Genomic DNA, 26,105 nt, shown 5'->3' with positions numbered 1-26,105 from the left:
ATGAATGAATGGTTTCAGGCTGACAGTGTATGTGTGTGTTGCTGTCAGGATTCAGTGACGTCTGGAAGTGAAGTTCATTCTGATTTCAGCTTATTATTTTTATCATTTTCACATGAAGACTCTGTCTCACATTAAATACACAAGTTTGTTTCATGTTGTCACACACATACACACACACACACACACACACACACACACACGTGTGCGCGAAGACAATATGTGACCTTAAATACACACACACACTGATGCAGTTATTATTATTATTACAGTTGGATTTACATTCGTTTACAACCTGCGTTCTCTGTTCAAGGTTACTGCTTCACTTCAATGGACCTGACGGGGTGTGTGTGTGTGTGTGTGTGTGTGTGTGTGTGGTGATTAACTGGTGTGTTGAGAAGCGTGTCGGAAGGACGGAGTGAATATAAAGTGTTTGGGTGTTTCAGGAGGTTCTGAGTCATAAACCTGCAGCAGCAGGAGAAGGAGGAGGAGGAGGGACGTCCTGCTTGCTGAGCTTCATCTTTACTACAAAATCAACAACAGAAACTCCTTCAACCTCCTGAGGGTAAAGTCACTGAAGCTCCAACTGAAAGAAGCCGAAGGATGGACAGATGTGGACAGATGTGTACAGGTGTGGGCAGGTGTGGACAGATGTCTACAGGTGTGGACAGGTGTGGGCAGGTGTGGGCAGGTGTGGACAGATGTGTACAGGTGTGGGCAGGTGTGGACAGATGTCTACAGGTGTGGACAGGTGTGGGCAGGTGTGGACAGATGTCTACAGGTGTGGACAGGTGTGGGCAGGTGTGGACAGATGTATACAGGTGTGGACAGGTGTGGACAGATGTGTACAGGTCTGGACAGGTGTGGACAGATGTGTACAGGTGTGGACAGGTGTGGACAAGTGTGGGCAGGTGTGGACAGGTGTGGACAGATGTGTACAGGTGTGGACAGGTATGAATATTACCTGGTTGTTATGAGGCATCCCGTAGAGTGCCTCCACCAGGTCAGCTGCTCTCTTCAACAGCACCTCCTGAAACAGGAAGAGGAAGAGGTTCACACAGGAAGTTAAAACAGGTTTGATGACAGCGACAGTAGAAATGATCTCCACTGATGAGATGTTTCATGTGTTCACTCTGTTTGTGTCCTCACCGGAAACACTGTGTGGATGCCATAGACTGTAAATAAAGATGGATGACGTGTGTCCACTTCCTCCCACTGTGCAACAACAAACCAAAATATCCAAGACAACCCCCTCCACCAACACGAGTCCTCATGAGTCCTCACCATCATCACCAAACTTTCTGTTGCTGCTGTTACACAGATTGGACCCAGTGTTGCTGATGGACGACGGGGCCGAGCTTTGTGTTGACTGAATTTTTTTTTCTTTTTCTTACAGCAGCTGAGTTCTGAGCTGCCGTCCACTCTCCTCCAGGGGAAGGACAGACTGCATATAAAGATGGACGACACATCTCCACTTTCTCCCACTGTAAGATCCTGGCACAACAAGCTGACAATTGGCCATCGGTCAAAGTTGGGCCGTTGGTGACCATCTGTCACTCTAATCTGTGCGATGTCTTCCGCACTGTCGGCCCTCGTTGGCTTGTTTATTTTGTCTGATTCATCGTATTGAATCTGTCTGTGAATGACCTCCCTCTGACTGTCAGCTGAGCTCAGGTGAGGAGCAGAGAAGCGTCAGTGAGGAAAGGAGGAGCTAAAGTCCAAAACCAACTTGTTCCATGAGGTCAGATTATTTTTCCCTTAGCAGAAACATTACCTGATGGTTTGTGTTACTGTTCACCGGTGCATGGTAAATATGCTCTGATTGTGTTGTTAATGTGCTAACTGTCTAACTAGCAGCAAGACTCTCTTCCTGTTTCCCTTTCTCAATGATGAATACAGAAGACCGCCGTCTGCTGTGGTGGAGTTATTTCCTCTCAGCAGGAGCAGAACGGACAAGCTGATTGGCTGTTGGCTGGAGTCTCTGTGGTGTGTTCAGGTGAAGGTTTCTGGCTTAGACACAGCGACATGAGGTGACACAGGGACATGAGGTGACACAGCGACATGAGGTGACACAGGGACATGAGGTGACACAGGGACATGAGGTGACACAGTGACATGAGGTGACACAGTGACATGAGGTGACACAGGGACATGAGGCGACACAACGACATGAGGTGACACAGGGACATGAGGTGACACAGGGACATGAGGTGACACAGCGACATGAGGTGACACAGGGACATGAGGCGACACAGCGACATGAGGTGATACAGCGACATGAGGCGACACAGCGACATGAGGTGACACAGCGACATGAGGTGACACAGCAGGGGGCTTTTGTTGCTGCTGATTCTCTGAAGTCAGTCAGGTGTGTCTGGACCTGAATTAAAATGAAGCCAAAATATCTGAATACAGCCGCCACCATCTTGGACCGGTGACATCATTTGGAGCCAGAATCTGCACAGTAGTGATCTCCACAGTGATGAGTTCCCGCCCAACCACCTGCCCAACCAATCCATAACAGTGCCATCGATCATGAGCACACTGACTGGCACACACACAGCTGTCAATCATGATGTCACAACCTGTTCATTACATCAGATAACTAATTAAAAGCAAACTGATCAAATACACACACACTGGAACAAACATCAGTGAGACAACAACCACCTGACACCACAGACATGTTCTCTGAGTTTGGACCATGTCCCACTAACTAACATGTAGGGGGCGGGGCTTATGACCTGTACTACCGCCAGCCACCAGGGGGCGATCACATGTTTCAGCTTCACTTATGTTTGTCCAACTTTATTTTACAGTCTGTGATACACACAACGTATTTACCACATTTACTACAGTGTTTGTGCTCCAAATTTAAACCATCGAGTGTGTGTGTGTGTGTGTGTGTGTGTGTGTGTGTGAGAGAGAGAGAGAGAGAGAGAGAGAGAGAGTGTGTTGACCTGACAGGGCTGACAGTATTAAACAGTGTTTATTCTAATCAGAGCTCAGTTACACTTCACAGAGCACACACACATACACACAAACACACTCTGAGCCTCTTTAAAACTGAACCACTTCACTTCAGTGAGCCGTTAGTGTTAAAATGCTGCCAAACAAACAGCTCTGTGTGTGTGTGTGTGTGTGTGTGTGTGTGTTACAGTGTCTGTGTCTCAGAGTGTTCGTACTCAATACATCATGAGGACCATAAAACGTATTTTAGACACAGAAAGAGGACGTCTTGGTCGGTCTTTAATTCAGGTCAGACTCAGGCTCAGCAGGTCTGATGTGAAGGTGTGACGGTTCAAGTTAGGAACACATTGTGTCAGTGAGGGTCCTCACAAAGATAGAAGTACAAGAAATCTGTGTGTGTGTGTGTGTGTGTGTGTGTGTGTGTGTGTGTGTGTGTGTGTAATCAGCCGTTGACAGAACAATGCTTCATTTAGTCTTTATCTTAATTAAACACTCTCTCAGTTAATCTGCTGCTTTTCATTACAAACTTCTTCAATTAACCCCGCCCCCTCAATCCTCCACCACTCCACTCCTCCACCCATCTATTCCCTCCTCCATCTGTCTGTTCATCCATCCATCCACTCCTCTGCCTCTCCATCACTTCATCCACCCGTCACACTGAGAGACCATCACTGAGTCGGAGCTCCGCATACTCGTGCAGCCTCTACTCCGCCCACTGCTACCTCTCAAGCTGCAGCCTCTTCTCCAGAACCTGTGGCTCCGCCCACCTCCGATGATAAAACTCTGATTCTGGTCTCCAGGAACCAAGTGACAGATGTCGTGCAGTGTCAGGCTCCATATTACCACCACCAGATCAGTGCCTCGTGGAGCTGCTGCCCGCTTCCACAGCCTCCCTCAGCCTCCATCAGCTGGTGGTGACTCCTCCATCAATACTCTTTATTGGTGACTCCGTAGACAGAAATGTGAGAGTCACATGAAGAAACCCCATTACATCTGTGCTGGTTACCTCAGAGCTGTTTCCTGTCTGAAGGAGGCGGAGCACGCAGACTTTTATGTCCACAGCTCTGTGCTGAATCAAAAACCCAAGGTTTCCACAAATGTCTTCATCAGGGGTGAAAACAAGAACGCTTCACAAACATAACATCGATCTGTTTAAGATCTTCACACAGTCCCACAGTAGAACTTCTATCTGTGGTCCAACATCTGCTCTCAGCTGTGGGACGGGAGGTTTCAGATGACCGCTCAGCCTCAACACCTGGCTCCAGTCTGCAGGCAACAGCCCAAACCTCACCGACTGTTTCAACCTCTTCTGGGAAGTCTGTCATCTTCTCAGTGAAGATGGTCGTGGGCTCATGAGCTGACAGTCTGTACCATCCCAGTGCTGCCACATACACCTGCTCATCACAACACACCCATCCAGTACTGAGCTGACTGGTCCATCAGTGATTGATGCCCCCCTGGTCCCAGTTCCTACCACACTGGTTCCACCTCGTACACTGGCACACTTCCTGCCTGACATTTTCATCGTCAGGATCAGAAACAGGGCGTCACAGAAACCTTCTGTGGTTCAGTGAAAGTCTTAATTTGTCTCTTTACAGAAGAACACTCTCCGCCCTCTGATCAACAAGATCTAAAACTCCAGATGTCTCTGTTTAAGATCCCTCACCAGCAACAGCTTTTTGTTTAACATGACGACTCAACACGATCCTGATCTGAGATCTGTCTCCGTCAGTTTCCTCCTCCTCTGAGCTGCCCTCGACACCACTGACCACCATCTTTAAACTGGGGCGAGATGTTGATCCATCAAACCTTTCTCCACCAGTTCATCCAACTGCCAGTCTGTTCATCCATCCATCCCTCCTCCTGTATTCCTTTACTTTCCCTCTTCTCTGTTTTACTCCTTCTTCATCTTCTTTTAATTCCTTTTGTTTCTTTTGTTTTGTGCTTTCTGTCTCATTTCACTTTAATTTAACCTCCCTTTTTCCTTTTTATTTTATTTTTCGTTTCTTGTATTAATTTTTCTTCACTTATTTCCTATTTAACCCTTTCTTTATCTCCTGTACTTCTTTACTTCTCTTAATTTCTTTTCATTAATAATCTATTTCTTTTAATTTCTTTCTCTCCCCTCATCCCTGTTTGTCTCTTTTCTTTTATTAACTACTTATATTTTTTAGTTTTATTTTTTACAGGTTTCAGATAAAAAAAAAAAAACTTGGATCACTAATGTCTTGAATTCTGATTTACAACCGTTCTTAAACACACCGTTCACTAACAGACTGTCTCTCTCACACACACACACACACACATACACACACTGAGAGGAAGTCATTTCTGTGAAGTACGTTCAGCCTGCGATCGTCTTTAATCTGCTCGTTTATGCAGAACGACGTTCAAGTGTGTCGCAGCATGAGAGGAGATTTATTCACACACACACACGCACGCACACACACACACACACACACACACACACACACTGTGTTTATAGTGACAAATGAAAGCCTTATTATTATTACAAGTGTTTCATTGTTACGCAGCGAGATGACAAGCACCTCTCACACACACACACATTAACAAGGTTACCACGGCGATAGAGCTGGAGGTGGGGATGTCATCGCGGAGGAGGAAACCAATTATTCTCTGAAGACACACACACACACACACACACAGATTCTGCCTCCGCAGCAAAAAATTAACCTCAATAAACGCCACATCATTAATGTAAATTATTATTATTTCATTGTTATTATTATTAGTAATAATAATGATAATAATAATACTAATCATAATTTTGACAATAATAATGATAATATGATAATAAAATAAATCAGATATTACAAATCAGAATCCGTCATGATGACAAAAACAGTGACAGAGACGAGTCCACGACCGGTTCAGTCTCATGGGAGGAACAAAACCTCTAAATCACATCTTGGCCCCGCCCACTGCCAATCAACACTGACCTTCAGTTAAACCACAGACTGTAAAAATAATGGACATAACCACTGTGATGTCACCCGCTGGTTAACTGAACTGCCATTTTGAAGCCTCGAGTTCGGCATATCAGCCTTCACCATTTTGGCTTTTTGGAGCCAAAAGTGACCATATTTGGAGGAGAGCGTGGAGCTGTGGAGGAGTGAGGGGTGGATCCAGGGATGTGTTAACAAACCTGGCCGAGTGTGGCCGAGTGCAGCCAACTTCCTGTTCAGCTCTCAACTCAGCTGAATAGGGATAAAATAATTCAATCACACGGCCCCCTCAGACTTTCCAAATGTTATCAAACTGAATGGATCAAATCCTGATAGTGAAAGAAGTCATGTCTTAAGAGCTGTGGTGCTCAAAAAAAAAAAAAGTAGGTCAACGGAAAAAAAGCTTTTTTGGGCCCAGTGGCGTCAGGTGATGGACTCCAGATGGTGTAATTCCACTTTTGACCACTATGAAAATTAGCTTCAAAGTGCAGTGCTCCTCCTGGGGACCTGCATGCATCTAACTCAGACTGTAGTGACACCTCACAGACAGCCTGTCAGTCAGAGAGGCCCCGCCCCCTTAATGATGTGTAACTGTAATAATATGTACACAAGTGAGTTGTATAAACATGTTTCAATGATCTCCAGAGTCCAGACAGGCTGTAAACATGTTGATGTCTACGTGTGAACATGGAGGTCTGTGGGGACGCACTCTAGTGGACATCAGAGGAACTGCAGGTTTGGACTCATGGTTCGGTCTCAGGGGGGCGCTGTTTGAGTTAAATGGATAAAACAGAAGATCATCTGCAAAGAAGTTGAACCAGACTCGACTTTAACCTCTTCTGTCGCTTTACTTTTTGGATTGTCTCCCATTTTTACTCTATTTTATTTTAGTTTATGTCAATACCTCTTATTATTTATGTCTTCTACTCTGTGTTTCTGGATTTATTTCTGTCTGTGTGCTGCTGCAACAACCACATTTTCATCACATTCCTGTAGATGAACGCATTATTTAAGAGTTCATTACAACTGAAGATGAAAGATGTGAAACCTCTTCACAGCTGCAAATGTTTAATTCACCTGTTCATAAGCCTTCAAACTCAAACTGAACCTCTGCATCAGATGTCAGCTTTATTTCAGATTTTGGATTTGAACTTCTGTTGATGTCTCCGTCAGCAACCTCATGAAATGTGACATCTCTGTTAGGAACAGACAGATTCACTTTAAACTGAGACTTTTGTTCCTGAAGGCCGAAGGACACACAGACACACAGACGTCAACACAACCAACCAGCAAAAACAGAGAGGAGTTATTTCTTTTAATAAATCTGATAACAGACTGACTGACAGTGTGTGTTTGTGTGTGTGTGTGTGTGTGTGTGTGTGTGTGTGTGTGTGTGTGTGTGTGTGTGTGCGTGTGTGTGCCAATCTCCTTTCTTGCCACATGGCTGCACTCGCTGATTACCTGATTTGACTGTTTCAACCTCCCTGTTTGCCAATGGGCTTTACACACACACACACACACACACTGGTTTACCTTTTATTCAATCATCTCTTGTATGTGTGTGTTTGTAGAATTTAATGCTCTTTCCTGTTGGTGTGTTTGTGTGTGTGTGTGTGTGTGTGTGTGTGACGTTAGCTAACAGTGATGAATGTTGTTTCGGTTCATTTACATAGAAACAACTCTAAAATAGAGTTAGCCTCTGCATGATGTCACACCTCGGGTCTGTGATTGGTCACTCTGAAAGTCAATAAGAGGACCTTTAAAGTTGGTGTAGGTGATGTTAAAGGGTTTTTGGTGAGTTTTTTCTGATCAGCTGTGAGGGTCCAAGGGACAGAGGGATGTCGTATGCTGTAAAGCCCTGTGAGGCAAATTGTGATTTGGATATTGGGCTTTATTAATAAAATTGATTGACTGATTGATGGTATACAAGGACTTTTAACTCTGGTGAGTGTTGTGTCAGATGCTCAGCAGAGCTTGTTAGTCAGCTGACTCACAAGTGTGGTTATTGATCAGTAGTGATGGGATTTTTCATTCACTTTGAAGAGCCGGTTCAAACACTCGGCTCATTCGTATTGCTGATTCATCGCATCACGTGATCTGGATATTGTAACGTGGACCCAGAATAGACTCTGCAGACATAAAGTTTCGTGTAGCCATAGCAACGCCCTTTATAAACAACAAGCCTGTCAATGTATATACATATCTGTATACATATACAATCTGAAATTAATGGATACAGAGTAAATTAAAGCAAAAACACAAAGAAATTAGGAACTGGCTCGTTCACTCTAAAGAGCTGGTTCAAAGACTCGGCTCGTTCGCGAACGCCACATCACTACTGGTCAGGTCTCTGAGAGCACGGCTGATTCATACGTGGTTTGTTAATGTGACGTATCAGAGCTCCGAACTTAATGGTTTAGTTATTGTATTTAGTTTGGATGACTTAATAAAATATGCAAACGTGTGTTTGATATACAAAGTCTCCCATGGCTCAACTCCACCTCCACCTGCAGCCCATATCAACAGAGGACCAAATATTCAATAAGAGGGTTCAATAAAAGGAGACTATGTGACTCCATTAAGGAAAAGTGCTTTATCCAGTCAGCCTGGTGTCACTCCAACTCATATCGGAGATCTAAACACTTATAGATCTTTCAGTAACCAGTTAAAACAATGGATGATTAATAGATACACATGTCAGCACTAAACTCTTTTCTACTGCTGCTGTTAATAATAATAATAATAATAATAATAATAATAATGATAATAACGTGCTGCTGGTGTTGTTCTATATGGAAATCCGTCACTTCTGCCTCTAGTGCTTTTAAAAACTGTTTGTCCTTTTAAATTGGATCAATTTTGCCTCAAGTTTCAGCACTGAATCACAAAATAAATGAAATATGAACTTTACGGCCCTTAAATTAATTATTAACATTATTTACATTGTTTACAGTTATTTACGTTATTATCTATGTGTGTGTCGAGGACCCAGAATCACATCGTATCAAAATCATATCTTGACAGACTTTGTGATATCGGCAAATATCACGTTATTGTCAAAAGAATGAAACTGGTGATTTACAGCCTGTTAAACATCAGGTTGAAGAACATCAGACACAGACTCAGAGACAGCAGGACAGCAGAGTGGCTGAAACTCCACCTGAACTAGTCACTGCACAGCCGGCCAATAGCAGCCTCCCGTCAGGATGAATGGCAGCAATTTAAGCCAATCAGATTCTGGGTTCAGGGACTATTTTCTTTACAGAGGACAGGACATCATTGTCTCTGTGGACACATTGTCCTCTTCTGTCCTTTCACACATCAAACTGACAAACATGGGACAGTCTGTGATGTTTTATATCCAGTCTTTATCGGGTTCAGTAGCAGACTGACCTTTGACCTTTAGTCTTTATGTTGAATCAAACCGCCTTTATAGAAACATCGTGTCCTGCAGCAGGTGACGTCCACCTGCTCTGGATCAGCCAACGTCCCTCACATGTCCAACATCACCTTGTTTCTCACAGCGCGCTGAGCACAAGGCAGCGTGGGTAATCGAGTCAAACCAGTACTGATGAATTATTAACAACGTGGTTTGTGTTACGGCGCTAACAGCGTGTCAGCTCGCATCATGGTGGGCGGAGTCCATCACAGCCCATGCCTCACTACTGCTGAAACACCATGAGGCCAAAAGTATGTGGACAGGCTTTACCCCACTGACGCAGCTGATAGTACGTCTCATCAAACGTCTGAAGTGTCTCTAAACGTCATGAACAAAACTTGTTGTTCACATGTTCAGTCTCTCTTCAAGACGTTCAGCTGGTCACATGACAACAGACAGAAATGAAAAACGTATCGTATATCTAAGAGTTTAAACAGAAATATTTAGAGTAAAGTCTGTTCAGCTGATTGTGTCTCTTCACACTGATCCTCTGAGCTGTGGCTCTGAAACATCTGTGTGTGTGTGTGTGTGTGTGTGTGTGTGTGTGTGTGTGTGTGTGTGTGTGTGTTCAGATCTGTCTCCATCACAGAGACCAAACTAACATCCACAGTTCACAGCTCCTTTCAGCTTGTGCTCACACACAGGTCCTCTGTCTCTGCCTTTGTGTGTGTGTGTGTGTGTGTGTGTGTGTGTGTGTGTGTGTGTGTGTGTTACAGAGACACACAGAAACACAAGTTAAACAGTAGAATCAGCTGATGATTATCAGACTGTGAGCAGCCAACCGGAAACAGACTGATGGAAAAAACACCAACAACAATCATCATTGAGTCTGTGTGTGTGTGTGTGTGTGTGTGTGTGTGTTACTGTGTGCTCCTGTGTGCTCCTGTGTGTTACTGTGTGTTCCTGTGTGTGTGTGTGTGTGTGGTACCTTAGGCAGTCTCTCCGGGTCTCCGGGGTGACGAGGAATGACCTTCTGTAACCTCTGGAAGCCGTAGTCTATGGTGGGCTCGTTTAAAGCTGAAGAAGAAGAAGAAGATGAAGAGGAAATAAACTTATTTTAAGTGAAACATTAAAAGCATGACTTTCCTTCACTTCACATCATGAAACCTTTGTTCTCAGATCATGATGTTCTGTATGTTTCAGATCTTCTCACAGACACAAACAGCAGAACTACATCAACCTCAGGAGGTTCCAGTGGTCCTTTAAAATGTTCTACAGGTCCTACATGAGGCGCTGAATGGCCTTTAGGAGGTTATGATGGGGGTTCCTGAGAATGTCCTAGGGGCCCTTTAAGAGGTTGTAGAAGGCTGTTAGTCAGTGGTAGTGGTCCTGTTCTAAATGCTAAAGGAGGTTCTCAGAGAGCTTCAGGAGGGTATAGAGGTCCTTTCGTATGTTCTAGAGGTCCTACGGGAGGTTCTCAGAGAGCTTCAGGAGGGCACAGAGGTCCTCTCATATGTTCTAGAGGTCCTACGGGAGGTTCTCAGAGAGCTTCAGGAGGGTATAGAGGTCCTCTCATATGTTCTAGAGGTCCTACGGGAGGTTCTCAGAGAGCTTCAGGAGGGCACAGAGGACCTTTCATATGTTCTAGAGGTCCTACAGGAGGTTCTCAGAGAGCTTCAGGAGGGCACAGAGGTCCTCTCACATGTTCTAGAGGACCTACAGGAGGTTTTCAGGGAGCTTCAGGAGGGTATAGAGGTCCTTTCATATGTTCTAGAGGTCCTACAGGAGGTTGTGAAGTTGAGTGAACAGAAAGTTTTAAAGAATTAAAAAGACAAAAACAACCTGTTATTAAAACACAGTCTGTGTCTGTGAACTGACTGAAACAAAAGATGACTGACAGATGGAACATCATCAGAGTCACGTTGCTTAGCAACCAGCTAAAATCCCTCCAGACTTCTCCTGCTGACTGAACCAAACAGAAACAACCAATCAGAAGCAGTTTGTGTCTCTCTGCTTTCTGATTGGTCTGTCACACCCCTGTTTCCTCCTCCAACATCATTTACAGTTTAAACTGGTCGGAGCTGATAAATCAGAGCGTCAGTGAACGCAGCCGAGCACGGCCAGAGTGTGTGTGTGAGTGTGTGAGTGTGTGAGTGAAGTGCATGAATCATAATCCCGTCTTGGTTCAGCTGCGTTTAACAAGCTTTAGAGCGACTCTCCTATACATCACAAACACTGTGTGTGTCAGTGTGTATCAGTGTGTGTTCGTGTGTGTGTGTGTGTGTGTGTGTTCAGTCCTTGAAGGCTCACAGGGCGTAACAAGCAGCAGTTATAAGAGTGTGTTAGCTCTCCAGATGTCTGTGTTATCTACAGCCTCTGTGTGTGTGTGTGTGTGTGTGTGTGTGTGTGTGTGTGTGTGTGTGTGTGTGTGTGTGTGACCTTGTGTTGTTTATCAGCTGTGTGTCTGTTTAACCTGCCTCTGTCTGTCTGTCTTTTCTCCTGTTAACATTCTTTATGGATCAAACCTGAAGTCTGTCCCATCCTGTCTCAGTGCTCATATACTTACAGATATATACTGTCTAAATTATACATAAATATCTGTAGGACTGAGTCATTGTCCAGCACTTTGTGGACTCAGTAACATGTTAATGTGTCCACAGGACTTTTGTCCCACCTGAAATGATCAGAGATCACAGAGACGTCCAGCGGGAGAGTCTGAACTCTGATTGGACCCCACGCTGCAGATCATTAACTTTTTAACTGCCGTGTGACTCAGACTGTTTTGACTCCTGTCAGCCGTCACTAACTTCCTGTCAGGTCTGTCTCTGATTGGTTAATTGGCTGTGATGAAGCAGACAAACTGATCCATAAGCTGTGACATCATCCAGCTGTCTCTGTGGAGACAGCTGGATGATGTCACAGTGTGCTGGCAGACTGGTTGTTAATAAAGCTGTGATCAGTTTGTATCAGAGTCGACTGTCAGCAGCACCACATCTTTTTACTCTGAGTTCACCTGGTTCTCCTTCGTTAACAGTCTGATCTGTGATGTCTCTGTGTCTCTGTGTTTCCTGTGTGTCCGGTGCCTAGGTGATGAGGTCAGAGATGAACTGAAGGACAATGAAACACGAGGACAGGAGTGCATCACGGGGGACACAGCAGGTTCCTTAACATTCACTTAACAGAGATAACAACAGAGTTTCACTGTCTTCAGGTCAGGACGTCAACACACATCAGAGGACACATAGTGTGTCCCCTGATGTGCGTGTGTGTGTGTGTGTGTGTGTGTGTGTGTGTGGGTGGGTGGGTGTGTAAAATCTGAGGGTGTGTCAGTCAGGAGGTGTTACAGCGATCAATAATCTTCAATCAATGCTCATTGAAATTTCATGGACCTGTCTGTCTGTCCCGCCTTTTCCAGACACTGCTAGGATTTCTTATTCAGTCTGTCAGTGGTTCATGCCGTAATGTCAGTTGGAGGAAACATTCACACAGTCTTTCTGCATGCTGTGTGATGTCATCAGTCATATGACAGTGTTTCAGTGTCTGACTGATGATGTCATTTTTATTCTTAATGTGTTTTTATTGTTTCTGTATTTGGACATAAACTGAATCATCTTAATATCACCTTTTAATGTGACTCATTATTACTTTGATCCTTTTTCACATTATAACAAGATCAATAAATTCACTGTTACAATAAATAAATTAGTTTTATAGACAAGTTTCTTGTGATGAGATGAAAACATCTTCATGTTAATATTTTCATGTCCTGATGCTGTTTGTTCTCAGTGTGCGTCGGTCCATGTTGAGTCTGAGGTTTATAATCTGAGCTCTCTCATCAGAACCACACGGGTTCCCTCTGTGACAGAGGAGGAGCAAAGCATGCTGGGAGCAGGGTGGAGCAAGGTGGAACAGGGTGGAGGGGAACCACTGAGGTGTGAAAGCAGCTGCTGTTTGAAACTGAAGGTCATGTGACTGATGACATCACAGTCACAGGCTGTGTGTGTGTGTGTGTGTGTGTCATTAACATGTCTGAGGGTTAATGAGATTTAAATGTGTGTCATCACTCTGACAGCAGTGAGACACAGGACAGACACATAGGAAGAATGAAGGAGGGAGGACACAAGAAGGAGGGAGGACACAGGAAGGAGGGAGGACACATGAGAGGAGTGAAGACACATGAAAAGAGGGAGGACTCAGTGTGTCGATGTGGACAGTAAACAGCTAACAGCAGTATCTGGTTCCTGATTGGCTGCTGGTTGATCCAGTCAGAGTGTTACCTGTATAAACGAATCGTCCAGGTGCTCCTTTACAGAACTGTTTGGACTTGTAGGACAGCGTTACCTCGACGACCCCAGGGATGTGACGGGGAGGAGTCTGCACCCGGATAGCGTGAGGGGTGATCAGCTGGACAGAGACACAGAGACAGACAGAGACACACAGAGACATTACGGTCAGTTCCAGTGTAACAGATGTCGTCATCAGCAGATTTACTGATCTAGAATCAGAATGATGTCACATCTCTGATTCAGAATCAGGGCTGTACTGATTATTGATTATTGATCGTGTGTGTGTGTGTGTGTGTGTGTGTGTGTGTGTGTGTGTGTGTGTGTTACCTCACTCCACACCAACATGGTACCGAAGACAACCTGCAGGCCGTCAAAGAAGTTGTCTCCGATCAGGATGACTGTCGCTCCGCCCGTCGTCCAACCCTCACTGGGACTGATGGCTTTGATACAGGGAGTGGCTGCTGGACGACAGACAGACAAGCAGACAAGCAGACAGACAGACAGACAGACAGACAGACAGGTAAATAGAGATGTTAGCATGTTGTTGTAGAGACAGTATCAGACAGAGTCTGAAACATGAATCCAAAACTGCAGTTCCTCTGATGTCCACTAGAGTGCGTCCCCACAGACCTCCATGATCACATGAAGAAATCAACATGTTCACAGCCTGTCTGTCTTGTTACTCCACCTCACTGTTCTGTATGTGAGGTGCAATCATGGAATGAAGGGACAAAGTCGTCTCATGTCTGAGATGAGGACGGAGTGCGAAACAGTGTCTGTACAAACAGGACAGACTGCAGGATGGATCATGGACAGGACAGGTGAGACATCTGATGACATGTTATATGTGCGACCCACTGCGGGAAGTTTAAACAGCAGATGTTAGCAGTTAGCAGCTAACTCAAAGAAGAAGAACAGCAGCTGTTAGGAGTTAGCAGCTAACTCAAAGAAGAAGAACAGCAGATGTCAGCAGTTAGCAGCTGATGCTGTTGTGTTACATGTCACGCCCCTTTTGATTCTGTGATGTCATCATACTGTCTGTAATCACACCCTGCCGCTGGCGTTTGGGTCTGTGTAAAGGGGTCTACGTGTGTGTAAAAAGTGCTGAAGAGTAAGATGGTGACTGAAGGCTTCAGAACAGGAGCCCACAAACCACTGAGTGACATCACAGCAGTTGCGTCCATTATTTATACAGTCTGTGATTCACAGGTCGGCTTCAAACTACGACTGTAGTACTACTGAAGGTCACACACACACACACACACACACACACATGAGAGAGAGAACGTGATTTAATTGGGTCATGGCTTTTATCCGCTTTAGCTTCGTACATTCATTCACACACACACACAGACACACACACACACACAAGACCGGTAATGACTACTTTCTCTTCTTTCAAGTGCGGCTGCAGATTAATTATAAAGTGAAATGAAAGCAGTGTGTGTGTGTGTGTGTGTGTGTGTGTGTGTGTGTGTAAAGTTAATCTCATCACTGAAGACTTGAAATGACATTAGAGCACCTGACCTCTGTTCTCCTGTGTTCTGTGAGTGTGAACATTGGACACGTCTCACCCTCAGTGTTCACCATGTTGTCTACATACAGGAAGGGGCGGGGCCACAAACACATTTGAAACTTGTGGAATGTCACCGCAGTGAACACTGATGTGGAACGCTGAATGTTAAACATTATTTGGACGTTTGTATTAATAAGTCAGATTTGTTTGTCATAACAGGTAAAAACACAAATTACTGTGTTAAGAACACAGGAAATGGAACATAACAGGAACATGTCTGACGTCTGAAGACGTGTAGAACATTAAAAGCTTCCATCTCATTGGTTGGCGTTAAGATACCTGCCCCTTTTTGACGTTGCGACTGTGTTGGCCAATGTGGGCTTATGTTAGTAGGTAGGTTTTGGGTATGGGACAGTCCATTTTGTGCAGGGTTAATAATAGGTGCAACTTCTGGCACTGAACCAGAACTGGCAGTTTACTATTATAACGATATAGAAACGTACACTAATGCTAATGGTAGGCCTACGATACGCTGATGCTCTTTTCTGGATTGATTGTGAAATAAAACATGTGGAACACACTCTCTGTTCAACCTCAGACAGTAAAACATGATCGTACCTCTTTTGTCTCTGACAGTTGGCTCAAGGCGTTGGTTGTTTTCCTTTTTAACTGAGTGTGTTAGCAATTAGCTTGTCTGGCTCCGTCAGTTGTTAAATTGAATGGAGCCCAAGTAAGCTCACAGTAAGCATCTACTCCTAAAGATTATTTATGATTTCTTACGGCTCATAAACAGACTTTAACACATTCAGCAAACATAATTCAGTTTTAAATTTAGCTCCATGTAAAGTGAATAAATGTGATGTTTCCCAGCTGAGGCGCCGCTCATCTGACTTAATGACAGTTGACACACTTTTATCACCTCAGTGATATCAGGAATATAAAGTAAAACAAATAACTTAAGACGTTCATTTTATATGATATGAAAGAATGAAGGTAAATCAGTAACACTCAGAACAGATGACTGAACACTCAGACCGACTTAATTTAGTTCTGATGTCTCGTGGACACTTACAATGTACACTGAATATTATTACATCAGTCTCCCCCCTGAAACTGGTGAAATGGTTTCACCCAATATTAAACATCTGAAGTCTTAACGTGTTACTTTTTTACCTGTTGAGACGAACAAATTTGACTTATTAATACAAACATCAAAACAGATGTTCAGAGTCATTAGGCGTTCCACACACTGAAACATTGTTCTAATATACATGTTGTTTTTCACCGCTGTGCTGCTGTCAGATAAAAACCATCAGATTGTTTGTTGGGTTCATTCTGTCATTATTTAGTACCACTAACAATAACATCAATGCTAACATTAGCGTGTTAGCTACCTGCGGCACATTTTATCATCAGGTGATGACGTTCTGTGTTGTAGCGTGAGTGATGCGATTTATGAGTGTAAGTTATGTTTGGTGTGAATGTTAAACCGATGTCGTTACTGTGAAGATTTCAGTTCGTGATCAGATTCTTCATAAGTCGGAAATATTCACAAAATGTGTCAGCAATCAGCTGGTTACAGAGTCAGCCATCATCAGAGATCATCCGCCATCATGCGCCATCATCAGCCATCATCAGAGATCATCAGCCATCATGAGCCATCATCAGCCATCATCAGAGATCATCAGCCATCATGAGCCATCATCAGCCATCATCAGAGATCATCAGCCATCATGAGCCATCATCAGTCATCATCACAGATCATCAGCCATCATCAGAGATCATCAACCATTATGAGCTTCGTCAGCCATCATCAGCCACCATTAGCCACGAACATTTGGACATAAAGAAACTTCCTGTGAGAGCAACTTTAATTTAATACAAATGATGATATGATACAAATATTTGATGACGCTGCCCTGATAAAATTCATCCACTACATAAGTTAGTACACAGAGTACTCAGTGCACTAATGGAAGTATCTGACTGGACACAGCACAAATTCAGGACGTGTGAACTGAGTTTTAGTAACCTACATTTCTTCATGGTGAACTGGTGGAACTGGTTTCAGAGGACGTTTCAATATGAGGCTTGAAGGGTGAATCCCAATTCTCATTCTCTTTTAAGTGTGGTCCTCCGGAATCTTTGTATCAAGGGCTATGTAGCCCTCGGTCTTGGCCCTAGCCCTTACTCCAAGTAAGAATTGAGACACCCCTACCCAAAAACCAAGGGGAAGGGGAAGGGGTAGAAATGGGATGCAGTCTTAAACTCTGTAGAAACAACAGGAGACAGTGAAGAAGAAGGAGAAGAAGGAGGAAAAGAAGAAGTAGGAGAAGAAGAAGAAGAAGAAGAAAGCAGAAACAGTGAAATGAGAGGGAGGGTTCAAACCCTCGGGAGTGTGCTGCGCTCTGATTGGGAGGGGTGGTTTCCATGGTTACCATCTTTAATTAGGAGGGCAATTAAAGAGGTTGAACGGCACACACACACACACACTGTCCTCTCTGGGGACAGAGAGGCGTCTGGTCTTCCTACCCACAAGCCACTGGGCTGTTCTCTTCACTTCTGTTTCTCCTCCTTCCTCTGCAGCTGTTTCAGAGGCTAACACGTTAGCATGTTAGCTCGTGTGCCCCCATCCAGCTGGAGGAAACTCTGTGGATCACTTCCTGTCCCATCAGAGACAGGCCGTAAAGACACCACTGATTCTGTCTCATAAGGAGACGTCCAACCTCCTCAAACTGTCTCCTGTTGTCTCTGACTCTGTTGAACCCAAATGTGTCTCTGCTGATCAGAGAACAAGTGCACAGTTTTAAATACAACCACCAAGATGAACTGTGATGTGATCACTCAGACCACCTGCTGAGGTCATCTGGGACAAACTGGACCACATGTCTTTTGTAGTGTAAAGGTTAATTTGTCGTGGTGTGTCACCGACAAGGACTACGTCATCAGTTGTTGGTTGTTTTGGTGACAACATGCTAACAATTTGTAATTTGCCCATTTTACGACCAGTTGGACAAAGTGACAAACTGAAACTGAAACAAAGTGTTGATGGACCGTCCATCAGTTTTGGATTCTATAGACTGCTGTAACGATACAAGCGCTGATGTGACTTGGGAGCAGTTAGCGAGAATGTGGACATCACATCTGTGCAAAGGGCCCTTTGACCTTCTGGCGTAAGTGGTCAGCTGGAGACACATGAGGGACACAGGTGTGAAAAGCGATGTGTCTCAGCTGTCCACTGGTGTCCAGATTTTAGAAGTAGTTGTAAACAGGGTCTCTGATTAACTCCACTTTTTCCCCTCTGAGGTGAAATATGGAGTTCCTCAGGGTTCTCTACTGGATCCACTGTTCATCTTGTATCTCTGGAGACCAGTCGGGGGTTTTCACGTCAACATCATCTCATCTCGCAGCATGTGATAGGACAACAGAGTAGCCGCAGCTTCTGATTGGTTCACATTTATATCAACATATAAAACCTGCGTACCTTCAGACGGGTCCAGTCTCCGGGCTCGGCGGCCATGTTTGGAGTTGTTGTGTACAAACATGTTGTCAGAGACAGCGAGGACGTGGCCATCCACGTTCACTGTCGTTGACACCACCACCTTCAAACACACAGAAAACCTAATTAATAATTTACAGACAAACAGAACAGCGAGTGTAAAACTAAAAAACGACTGTAGAGTGTGTATATAGATGGACGACATGACAGCTCCCCAAAATATCTGATCGCCCCCTGGTGGCTACCTGCAGTACAGGTCATGAACCACGCCCCCTTGTTGTTAGTGGACAAGGCATGAGCCCAATTTTTCCCAAAGCTGGTTTCTGTGATTTCAGCTCTTATCACGCTAATATTTGTTTCTCTGGTGAGGTTCAGTGAAATCAGTATTTGATGATGCACAGAGAGGATGTGACATCATGACTGACAGCTGTGTTTGCCAATCAGTATACTCTCAATAATGATAATAATAATAATAATAACAATGCATTTTATTCATAGGCACCTATGACAGACACCTGACAGTTAGAAAAAGCAGCAATGTATCCACAGATCATAAAATTAAACAAATCTGTAATATATAGATAAAATATTTTTAACAAATCAATGTCATGAAACTTTAAACTTAAAAAATAAATAAATAAACACATGTTGAATTTAATTTAATAAAAATCTAAGTCATAAATTTGAACATTTAATAATTAGTAAAAGAGCCTCGGTGTGTTTGAATGTGCCGTCCACTGTGGCCCCGCCCCTGCCGTGATGTTGAGCCACTGAGCCGAGGCCATTCATCATCCCCCGGCTCGTTGCCGTGGCGAGGTTGTTGTCGTTGATCCACGGCGACGGAGCAGAAGGTCGCACAGAGAGCAAGTAGAGGTGTCCTCTCTGTCGCCACGGTGACTAACCAGCACATCCTTCAACCTGCCGTCGCCACGACAACCACACCGACACGTCCGGACGCTTCACCTGACTTCACCTGTCCCACTCGTCTGATTGGCCCCTCTCTCTCTACATGCTCTGTGGAGCTGGCTCACCCCTCTGCCCCCCCTCCCTTCTTTCTCGTCTTCTTCCTCAGGTTTAACTGGACATAACATCCTGTCAGCTCGCCCAGTGCAGCGTGGAGAGGGAGGTGTGTGTTACTGTGTGTGTGTGTGTGTGTGTGTGTGTGTGTGTGTGTGTGTGTGTGTGTGTGTGTGTGTGTTACTGTGTGTTACTGTGTGTGTGACAGCAGACACATGGAGACTGAGACAAAGAGGAGAGAGGACGAGGATCTCAACAGTATGTCTCCTCCTCTTATCTCCTCTCCACCACCTCCACCTCTCCACCTCTCCTCCTCTCTTCTCCTCTCTTCTCCTCTCCTCTCCTCTCTGGTGGAGGGATCAATAATCAGAAGATCATTCACAGTGATCGGTGGATCTTGTTGTTAATTGGCTGATGAATGACGGAGCGCTCAGTGTGGAGGGGGCGTTTGATTTTAATCTCAGTGTTGTGTTAATTTTAGAATCTGCAGATCAACAGTCTGACACAGACTAAAGAGAAACATTTTAACATGACGAATGAATGAATGAATGAATGAATGAACAAATGATGTGACAGGCTGAGAAAACTGAACATGTGTTCATTAATATAAGAATAAATGAAGTGTATTTTATGACTGTGTTATTTCCTCCTGATCTCTGCACAGTTTATTAAAAATAACTATAATTTGGTTTTAGTTTCAGAAAAACTTGTCAGATTAAAGTTTGGTGAGCTGAGGCCACTCAGTATTTCAGGACATTTGTAGAGAGAGAGAACAAACTGAACTCAAAATGAATTTATTATTCATTATTCATTATTCTGTTACTGTGAACTGTCTTTGTAGGAGACTTCCGGTTACTGTGGACTGTCTTTATGTATCTAATGAAGTTTAAACCCAGATTCATTTCACAACACAAGTCGCATCAGTGCACCTGGAACAGGAAATGTTAAAGACACAAACAGTTCACATGTTGGAGAAATGGACAGACAGACAGAGACAGAGACACTCAGAGAGCTAAAGTTCCTGTTGACCTCTCATATTACGTCTGCAAAGCAATAAGCCTCGAGCTGCCCCGCTGCAATTTATGATGGGTACAGCAGGTCCTCCAAAGCCACATCCTGCCCTTTGGGGAAATGAATTCATCTTTTTGTATGTATATATATATATAGATAGATAGATAGATAGATAGATAGATTGATATATAGATAGATAGATAGATCTGTGTGTGTGTGTGTGTGTGTGTGTGTGTGTGTTACCTGGAACCTCCTCATGTCTCTGGGGTTTCCGGCGTTCTTCAGACAGTTCTGGTTACACTTTAAGAAGAACTTCAGGAAGAACCTGTAAACAAACAAACCGACATAATCAGATCAAACTCTGACATCATCACAGTAACAATCAGAGTAAAGTATTAATACTCTGGATACAGAGGTGTAGTAGAGGGTATACTCAGGTTTACCCAACTCTGTCTGGCTGTTCACAGTTCACCCACCTGCCAGACTTCCTCCTCAGTAACCTGCCCATCTACCCTGTAGGACACCCACATTAACAACTACTACACCTCTGACTGGATACTTCAAAACATCAGTAACCAACAGCGGTAAAATACTCTGGAAGAAGAAGAGTTAGAGTACTCGTAGTCCTGGCAGTAGTGCTGACAGTAATATCAGCAGCAGTGTGTTATGGTTGATAAACATAGTAAACGGAGTTCCTCAGGGTTCTATCCTGGATCTCCTGCTGTTCTCTTTTCATAAAAACACAAAGACAGTGTTTAAATGACAGGAAAGTGGGTCGATATGCAGACGATACGATGTTCTAATCATCAGAATAAAAATTCCTTTGATGTTAGTCACGATGAACTCAGTCAGATAAAGTTGAGTAGTTTGAACGGGAAGCTACATTTAGCCGACACACACGTGGTTATGTTTAGCCAACACACACACGTGGTTGGGTTTAGCCAACACATACACACACACACGTGATTGGGTTTAGCCAACACATACACACACACGTGGTTGGGTTTAGGAAAAAAGAACAGGGTTAGGCTTTACAGTCTTACGGGAAGTGAACACCGCACTCTCACGTGAAAGTCCGTGTTTGTTGGACCCGTGATGTGAAAGGATGACTTTTTTCATCGGTGTCTGATGTCACTGACCAAGCGCTGGTTTTTGACGACTTCAGAGTGAAACTGTGTTGTGTAACACAGGTTGTCTCTCTGTCTCCACATGCTAAGATTTCTAGATACCTCTCTGTCTCTCTCCTGTCTGTCTCTCTGTCTGTCTCCTGACGTCCTGTCATCCAGTCGTCCTCTCCCAGGAGAGATGGAGGGATGAAGGAGAGAGAACAGAGACGACAGCTGCAGACAGACATCCAGCCTCAAACCTCCACAACATCTTTCTCTACCTTTATGTTGGACAAATTTATCCAGTGGGGTGATTTTTGTTTTCTCTGGTTATTATTGTTTATTAGTTGTTCTTTCTGGTTCAGTAGTTTTAGTTGTTGTTCAGACTGTTCTCTGTTCTCCATCAGGTTCTCCATCAGGTTTTTTGTCAGGGTCCCTGTCCTGTAATCTTCAGCTGAGGTTCCTGTGAATCACAGCAGAACCTCACTGATTCGTCCGAGGCTGTGACACCAGCTGTTTTGGGGGTGGGGGGTGTCTGTGTGAAGCCATGCAGCATCTACAGTACCACAGAATCACAGTGGTTTCCAAGGTAACGGGCTGTAAACACACACACAAACACACACACACACACACACGTAAGGACAAAAAAAGGCCGAACTGGCTCTCAGGCGATGTTTTTAGTCTCTGAGGGTCTCTGCAGTATTGATTACCCAGCATTCCTTGCTGCTCGTCTCTAATGAGCCTACAGAAGGACAAAGTGCTGACACCGAAACACACACACACACACACACACACACACACACACACACACTGAACAGATGCTCTGTAAACAACCTCTTCTGGAAGAAAATCAGCAACAAATTCAAACCGTCCAAAACAAAGCCATCAAGTGATGATGTCATCAAGTTCATTCATATTCAAAGAAGCAACACTATAAAGAAAATATTGAAACTACTGTTGAAAAAGTTTGAGTGACACTTCCATCAGCAGTGACCTCAGGCCACAGACTAATTGTCACCATGTTTAAATCTGGAGAGAGTCTTTACACCCAGAGATGAGTTAGCATGTTAGCATGTTAGCACTTCCTGTTTCCTGGTCTGGAAGTTTAGATGTGTGAAATAAGGTCTGTGGTTAACACCAGCTGAAGAGACGTCAGTAAATAGCCCACTGTCAGTTTACAGATTTATGTGTCTATGACCAGATTGAGACTACAGAACGCCATCACGCCCAACACGACTTGACAGCCTGGTTGCGGCGCTGACGTTAAGTCGTGTGACCGTGGTGTAGTTTGTTTACGGCCTGGTTGCGGCGCTGACGTTAAGTCGTGTGACCGTGGTGTAGTTTGTTTACAGACTGGATGTGGCGCTGACGTTAAGTCATGTGACCGTAGTGCAGTTTGTTTGCTAACTGGATGTGGCGCTGACGTTAAGTCATGTGACCGTGGTGTAAAAATCTTTTTCCCACAGATTATCTGAATGAAACCTATTTGTATCATAGACGTTTCAGAGGATCTAAGGCGACGGTAACTTCAGGGTTTGGAGTACGAGAAGACGTCTTCCTGCAGAACTCTGTTTAAGATCTCAGTCTAAGTGTGACCTCTGACCTTTGATCAGCTGCACACACACACACACACACACACGCACACACACACACACACCCCGTCTTATCGCCATGGTAACCACCCAGCATCAGCAGCTGATCGTCTCCTTATCTTCAGACACACAGATTCAACTTATCTCCACTCTCCTCTTCACCTCCTTTCACTTCTCCTCCTCCTCCTCCTCCTCCTCCCCCTCGTCTCCTCCCCTACCCTCCTGCTTCCTCCTCTTGTCTCCTCCTCCCTTGTCTCCTCCCTCCTCTGTTCCCTCCTCGTATCTATTTTCTCCTCCTCTGAGCGACGAGCGGGCGATCGGGGTCGTAAATCTACACGCAGGACAGATTAAGCTTTCAATTTGTTATGTGATAAGCAGGGAACACCCGACACACACACACACACACACACACACACACACACACACACACTCACTCTATTACTGCTCATATTTACGAGCAGGAAATTAGGACGCATCACAAATTTATCTCCAGGAAGAATGGAAGTCACTCACTCACACACACACACACACACACACCCCACACACACACACACACACCCTGACACACACTGTGCAGGAGTTAATATGCTCTATGAGGTAGAAAATGTAGTCGCAGTGTGAGGACGAATTATACTGACGGTAATGTACTGACACAGACACACAGTGTGTGTGTGTGTGTGTGTGTGTGTGTGTGGTGTCAGCGCTGTGTGTTAATCTGATCCGAGTCATTGACAGTGTGTGTGTTGTGTGTATAATGTGTGTGTGTTGTGTGTATAATGTGTGTGTGTGTGTGTGTGTGTGTGTGTGTAGATGAGGTTCATCTTTACTTTAAAGCAGCTGCTGTTTAAACCTTCAGACTGATTCTGTTTGTTTTCACACACGTTACATCACATCCTCAAGTCTGACCCTCATCATCATCATCATCATCATCACATCATCATCATCATCATCATCGTCATCCTCCATCAGCCTTGGTGGTGAACAGAGACGTTTAACAGCATTAAAACAAGATCAATCATCAGTTAACAAAGTGTCTCAGCTGCTGCAGAATCATTGATCAGTCAGTCTCACATGTCCTCACAATGCTGAAATGTTCTCACAATGCTGAAATGTTCTCACAATGCAGACCTGTCCTCACAATGGAGACCTGTCCTCACAATACAGACCTGTCCTCACAGTGCAGACCTGTCATCACATTGCTGAAATGTCCTCACAATGCAGACATGTCCTCACAATGCTGAAATGTCCTCATAATGCAGACCTGTCCTCACAATGCCAAAATGTCCTCACAATGCAGACATGTCCTCATAATGCAGACCTGTCCTCACAATGCCGAAATGTCCTCACAATGCTGAAATGTCCTCACAATGCAGACCTGTCCTCACAATGCAGACCTGTCCTCACAATGTAAAACTGTCCTCACAATGCAGACCTGTCCTCACAATGCAGACCTGTCCTCACAATGTAAACCTGTCCTCACAATGGAGACCTGTCCTCATAATGGAGACCTGTCCTCACAATGCCGAAATGTCCTCCCAATGCTGAAATGTTCTCACAATGCCGTAATGTCCTCACAATGTTGAAATGTCCTCACAATGCAGACCTGTCATCACAATGAAGACCTGTCCTCACAATGGAGACCTGTCCTCACAATGCCAAAATGTCCGTACAATGCTAAAATGTCCTCACAATGCAGACCTGTCCTCAAAATGCTGAAATGTCCTCACAATGCAGACCTGTCCTCACAATGCAGACCTGTCCTCACAATGCAGACCTGTCCTCACAATGTAAACTTGTCCTCACAATGCAGACCTGTCCTCATAATGCAGACACACATATCTTTGCTTTACAGACATGTCCTTATTAAAATAAGAGTTTCTTTGTTTGTGTTTTGGATGATGTAAAATTGAAAATGATTCTCACAAACATATGACAAGAAGCCACACACACACACACACACACACACACACACACACACCTGTTCCCAAATGACTGTGATGTTAAAGTAAAATAAATAAAGATGAATAAATTATCTGTGTTTAAGGGAAAACAGAGCATATTTAATATGTAAATGAGCAGGATGTTCTGCTGTTAACGAACACATTTGAATACTAATTAAAGCAGTCACAGATAATTAATGACAACTGTCAATTAGCAGCAGAGAGTTAATTGATTAACTTGCCAATGGAGGAGGAGAAATGGTGTTCTAATCAATAAGTGAACATCACATCCACCTGCTGCAGTTTCATCATGACCTGATCTCTGATGACCCGAGAGAGACACACAGAGAAACATCTGATACGTCACACAGTCGGAACGGGACAAAGACCAACAAATCAAATGCTCCTCTAAAACTGTAACTGTTTGTCACTGTTTCTCTGCAGCCTGCAGACACGTGATCAATACTGAAGACAGAAAACACCACCTGATGTTTTCATCATGTTACAGATCATTCATCTGGTGGAGACCTAACAAACACTAACTGATCACCACTCTGTCAGCTGTTGTAAAGTTGTTCATGTTTTTTATATTTCCATCCTGTCAGTGAGGATCTCTGTAATTATCTGATCTTTATATTCAGACTGTAACCTCTGATATAAAATAAAGTTTGGTTGCGTTGATGAACTTTGTTCATGTGATCCCAACAGATCTGATTACTTTTTGTCTTTTAATTATTTATTCACATCAGCTCATATTTCATTATTATTTATCATTAACTATCATTATTCTTTGATTATCTGACATCATGAAGTCGTGATGATGTCA

At 44.0% G+C, this 26,105-nt stretch overlaps 1 protein-coding gene across 4 annotated transcripts in view; it reads right to left on the bottom strand.

Annotated features, from left to right (window-relative positions):
- The window catches only part of LOC125881202 (transcription factor COE3-like), a 51,362-nt gene that overhangs the window by 7,062 nt on the left and 18,195 nt on the right, over positions 1 to 26,105 (bottom strand). For 3 of the 4 annotated variants that reach the window (XM_049564250.1, XM_049564251.1, XM_049564252.1), the window contains exons 7-12: positions 20,885 to 20,966; positions 18,599 to 18,716; positions 13,926 to 14,059; positions 13,590 to 13,716; positions 10,301 to 10,389; positions 962 to 1,027 (exon numbers count right to left, since the gene is read on the bottom strand). In XM_049564250.1, coding sequence (XP_049420207.1) covers positions 962 to 1,027; positions 10,301 to 10,389; positions 13,590 to 13,716; positions 13,926 to 14,059; positions 18,599 to 18,716; positions 20,885 to 20,966 — 616 coding nt within the window. The remainder of the gene's footprint in view (positions 1 to 961; positions 1,028 to 10,300; positions 10,390 to 13,589; positions 13,717 to 13,925; positions 14,060 to 18,598; positions 18,717 to 20,884; positions 20,967 to 26,105) is intronic. The other variant, XM_049564253.1, reaches the window with a different exon arrangement.

This window comes from Epinephelus fuscoguttatus, linkage group LG20 (genome assembly GCF_011397635.1).
Source record: "Epinephelus fuscoguttatus linkage group LG20, E.fuscoguttatus.final_Chr_v1".
Lineage (NCBI taxonomy): Eukaryota > Metazoa > Chordata > Actinopteri > Perciformes > Serranidae > Epinephelus > Epinephelus fuscoguttatus.
This window is presented reverse-complemented; position numbering and strand designations above follow the sequence as displayed.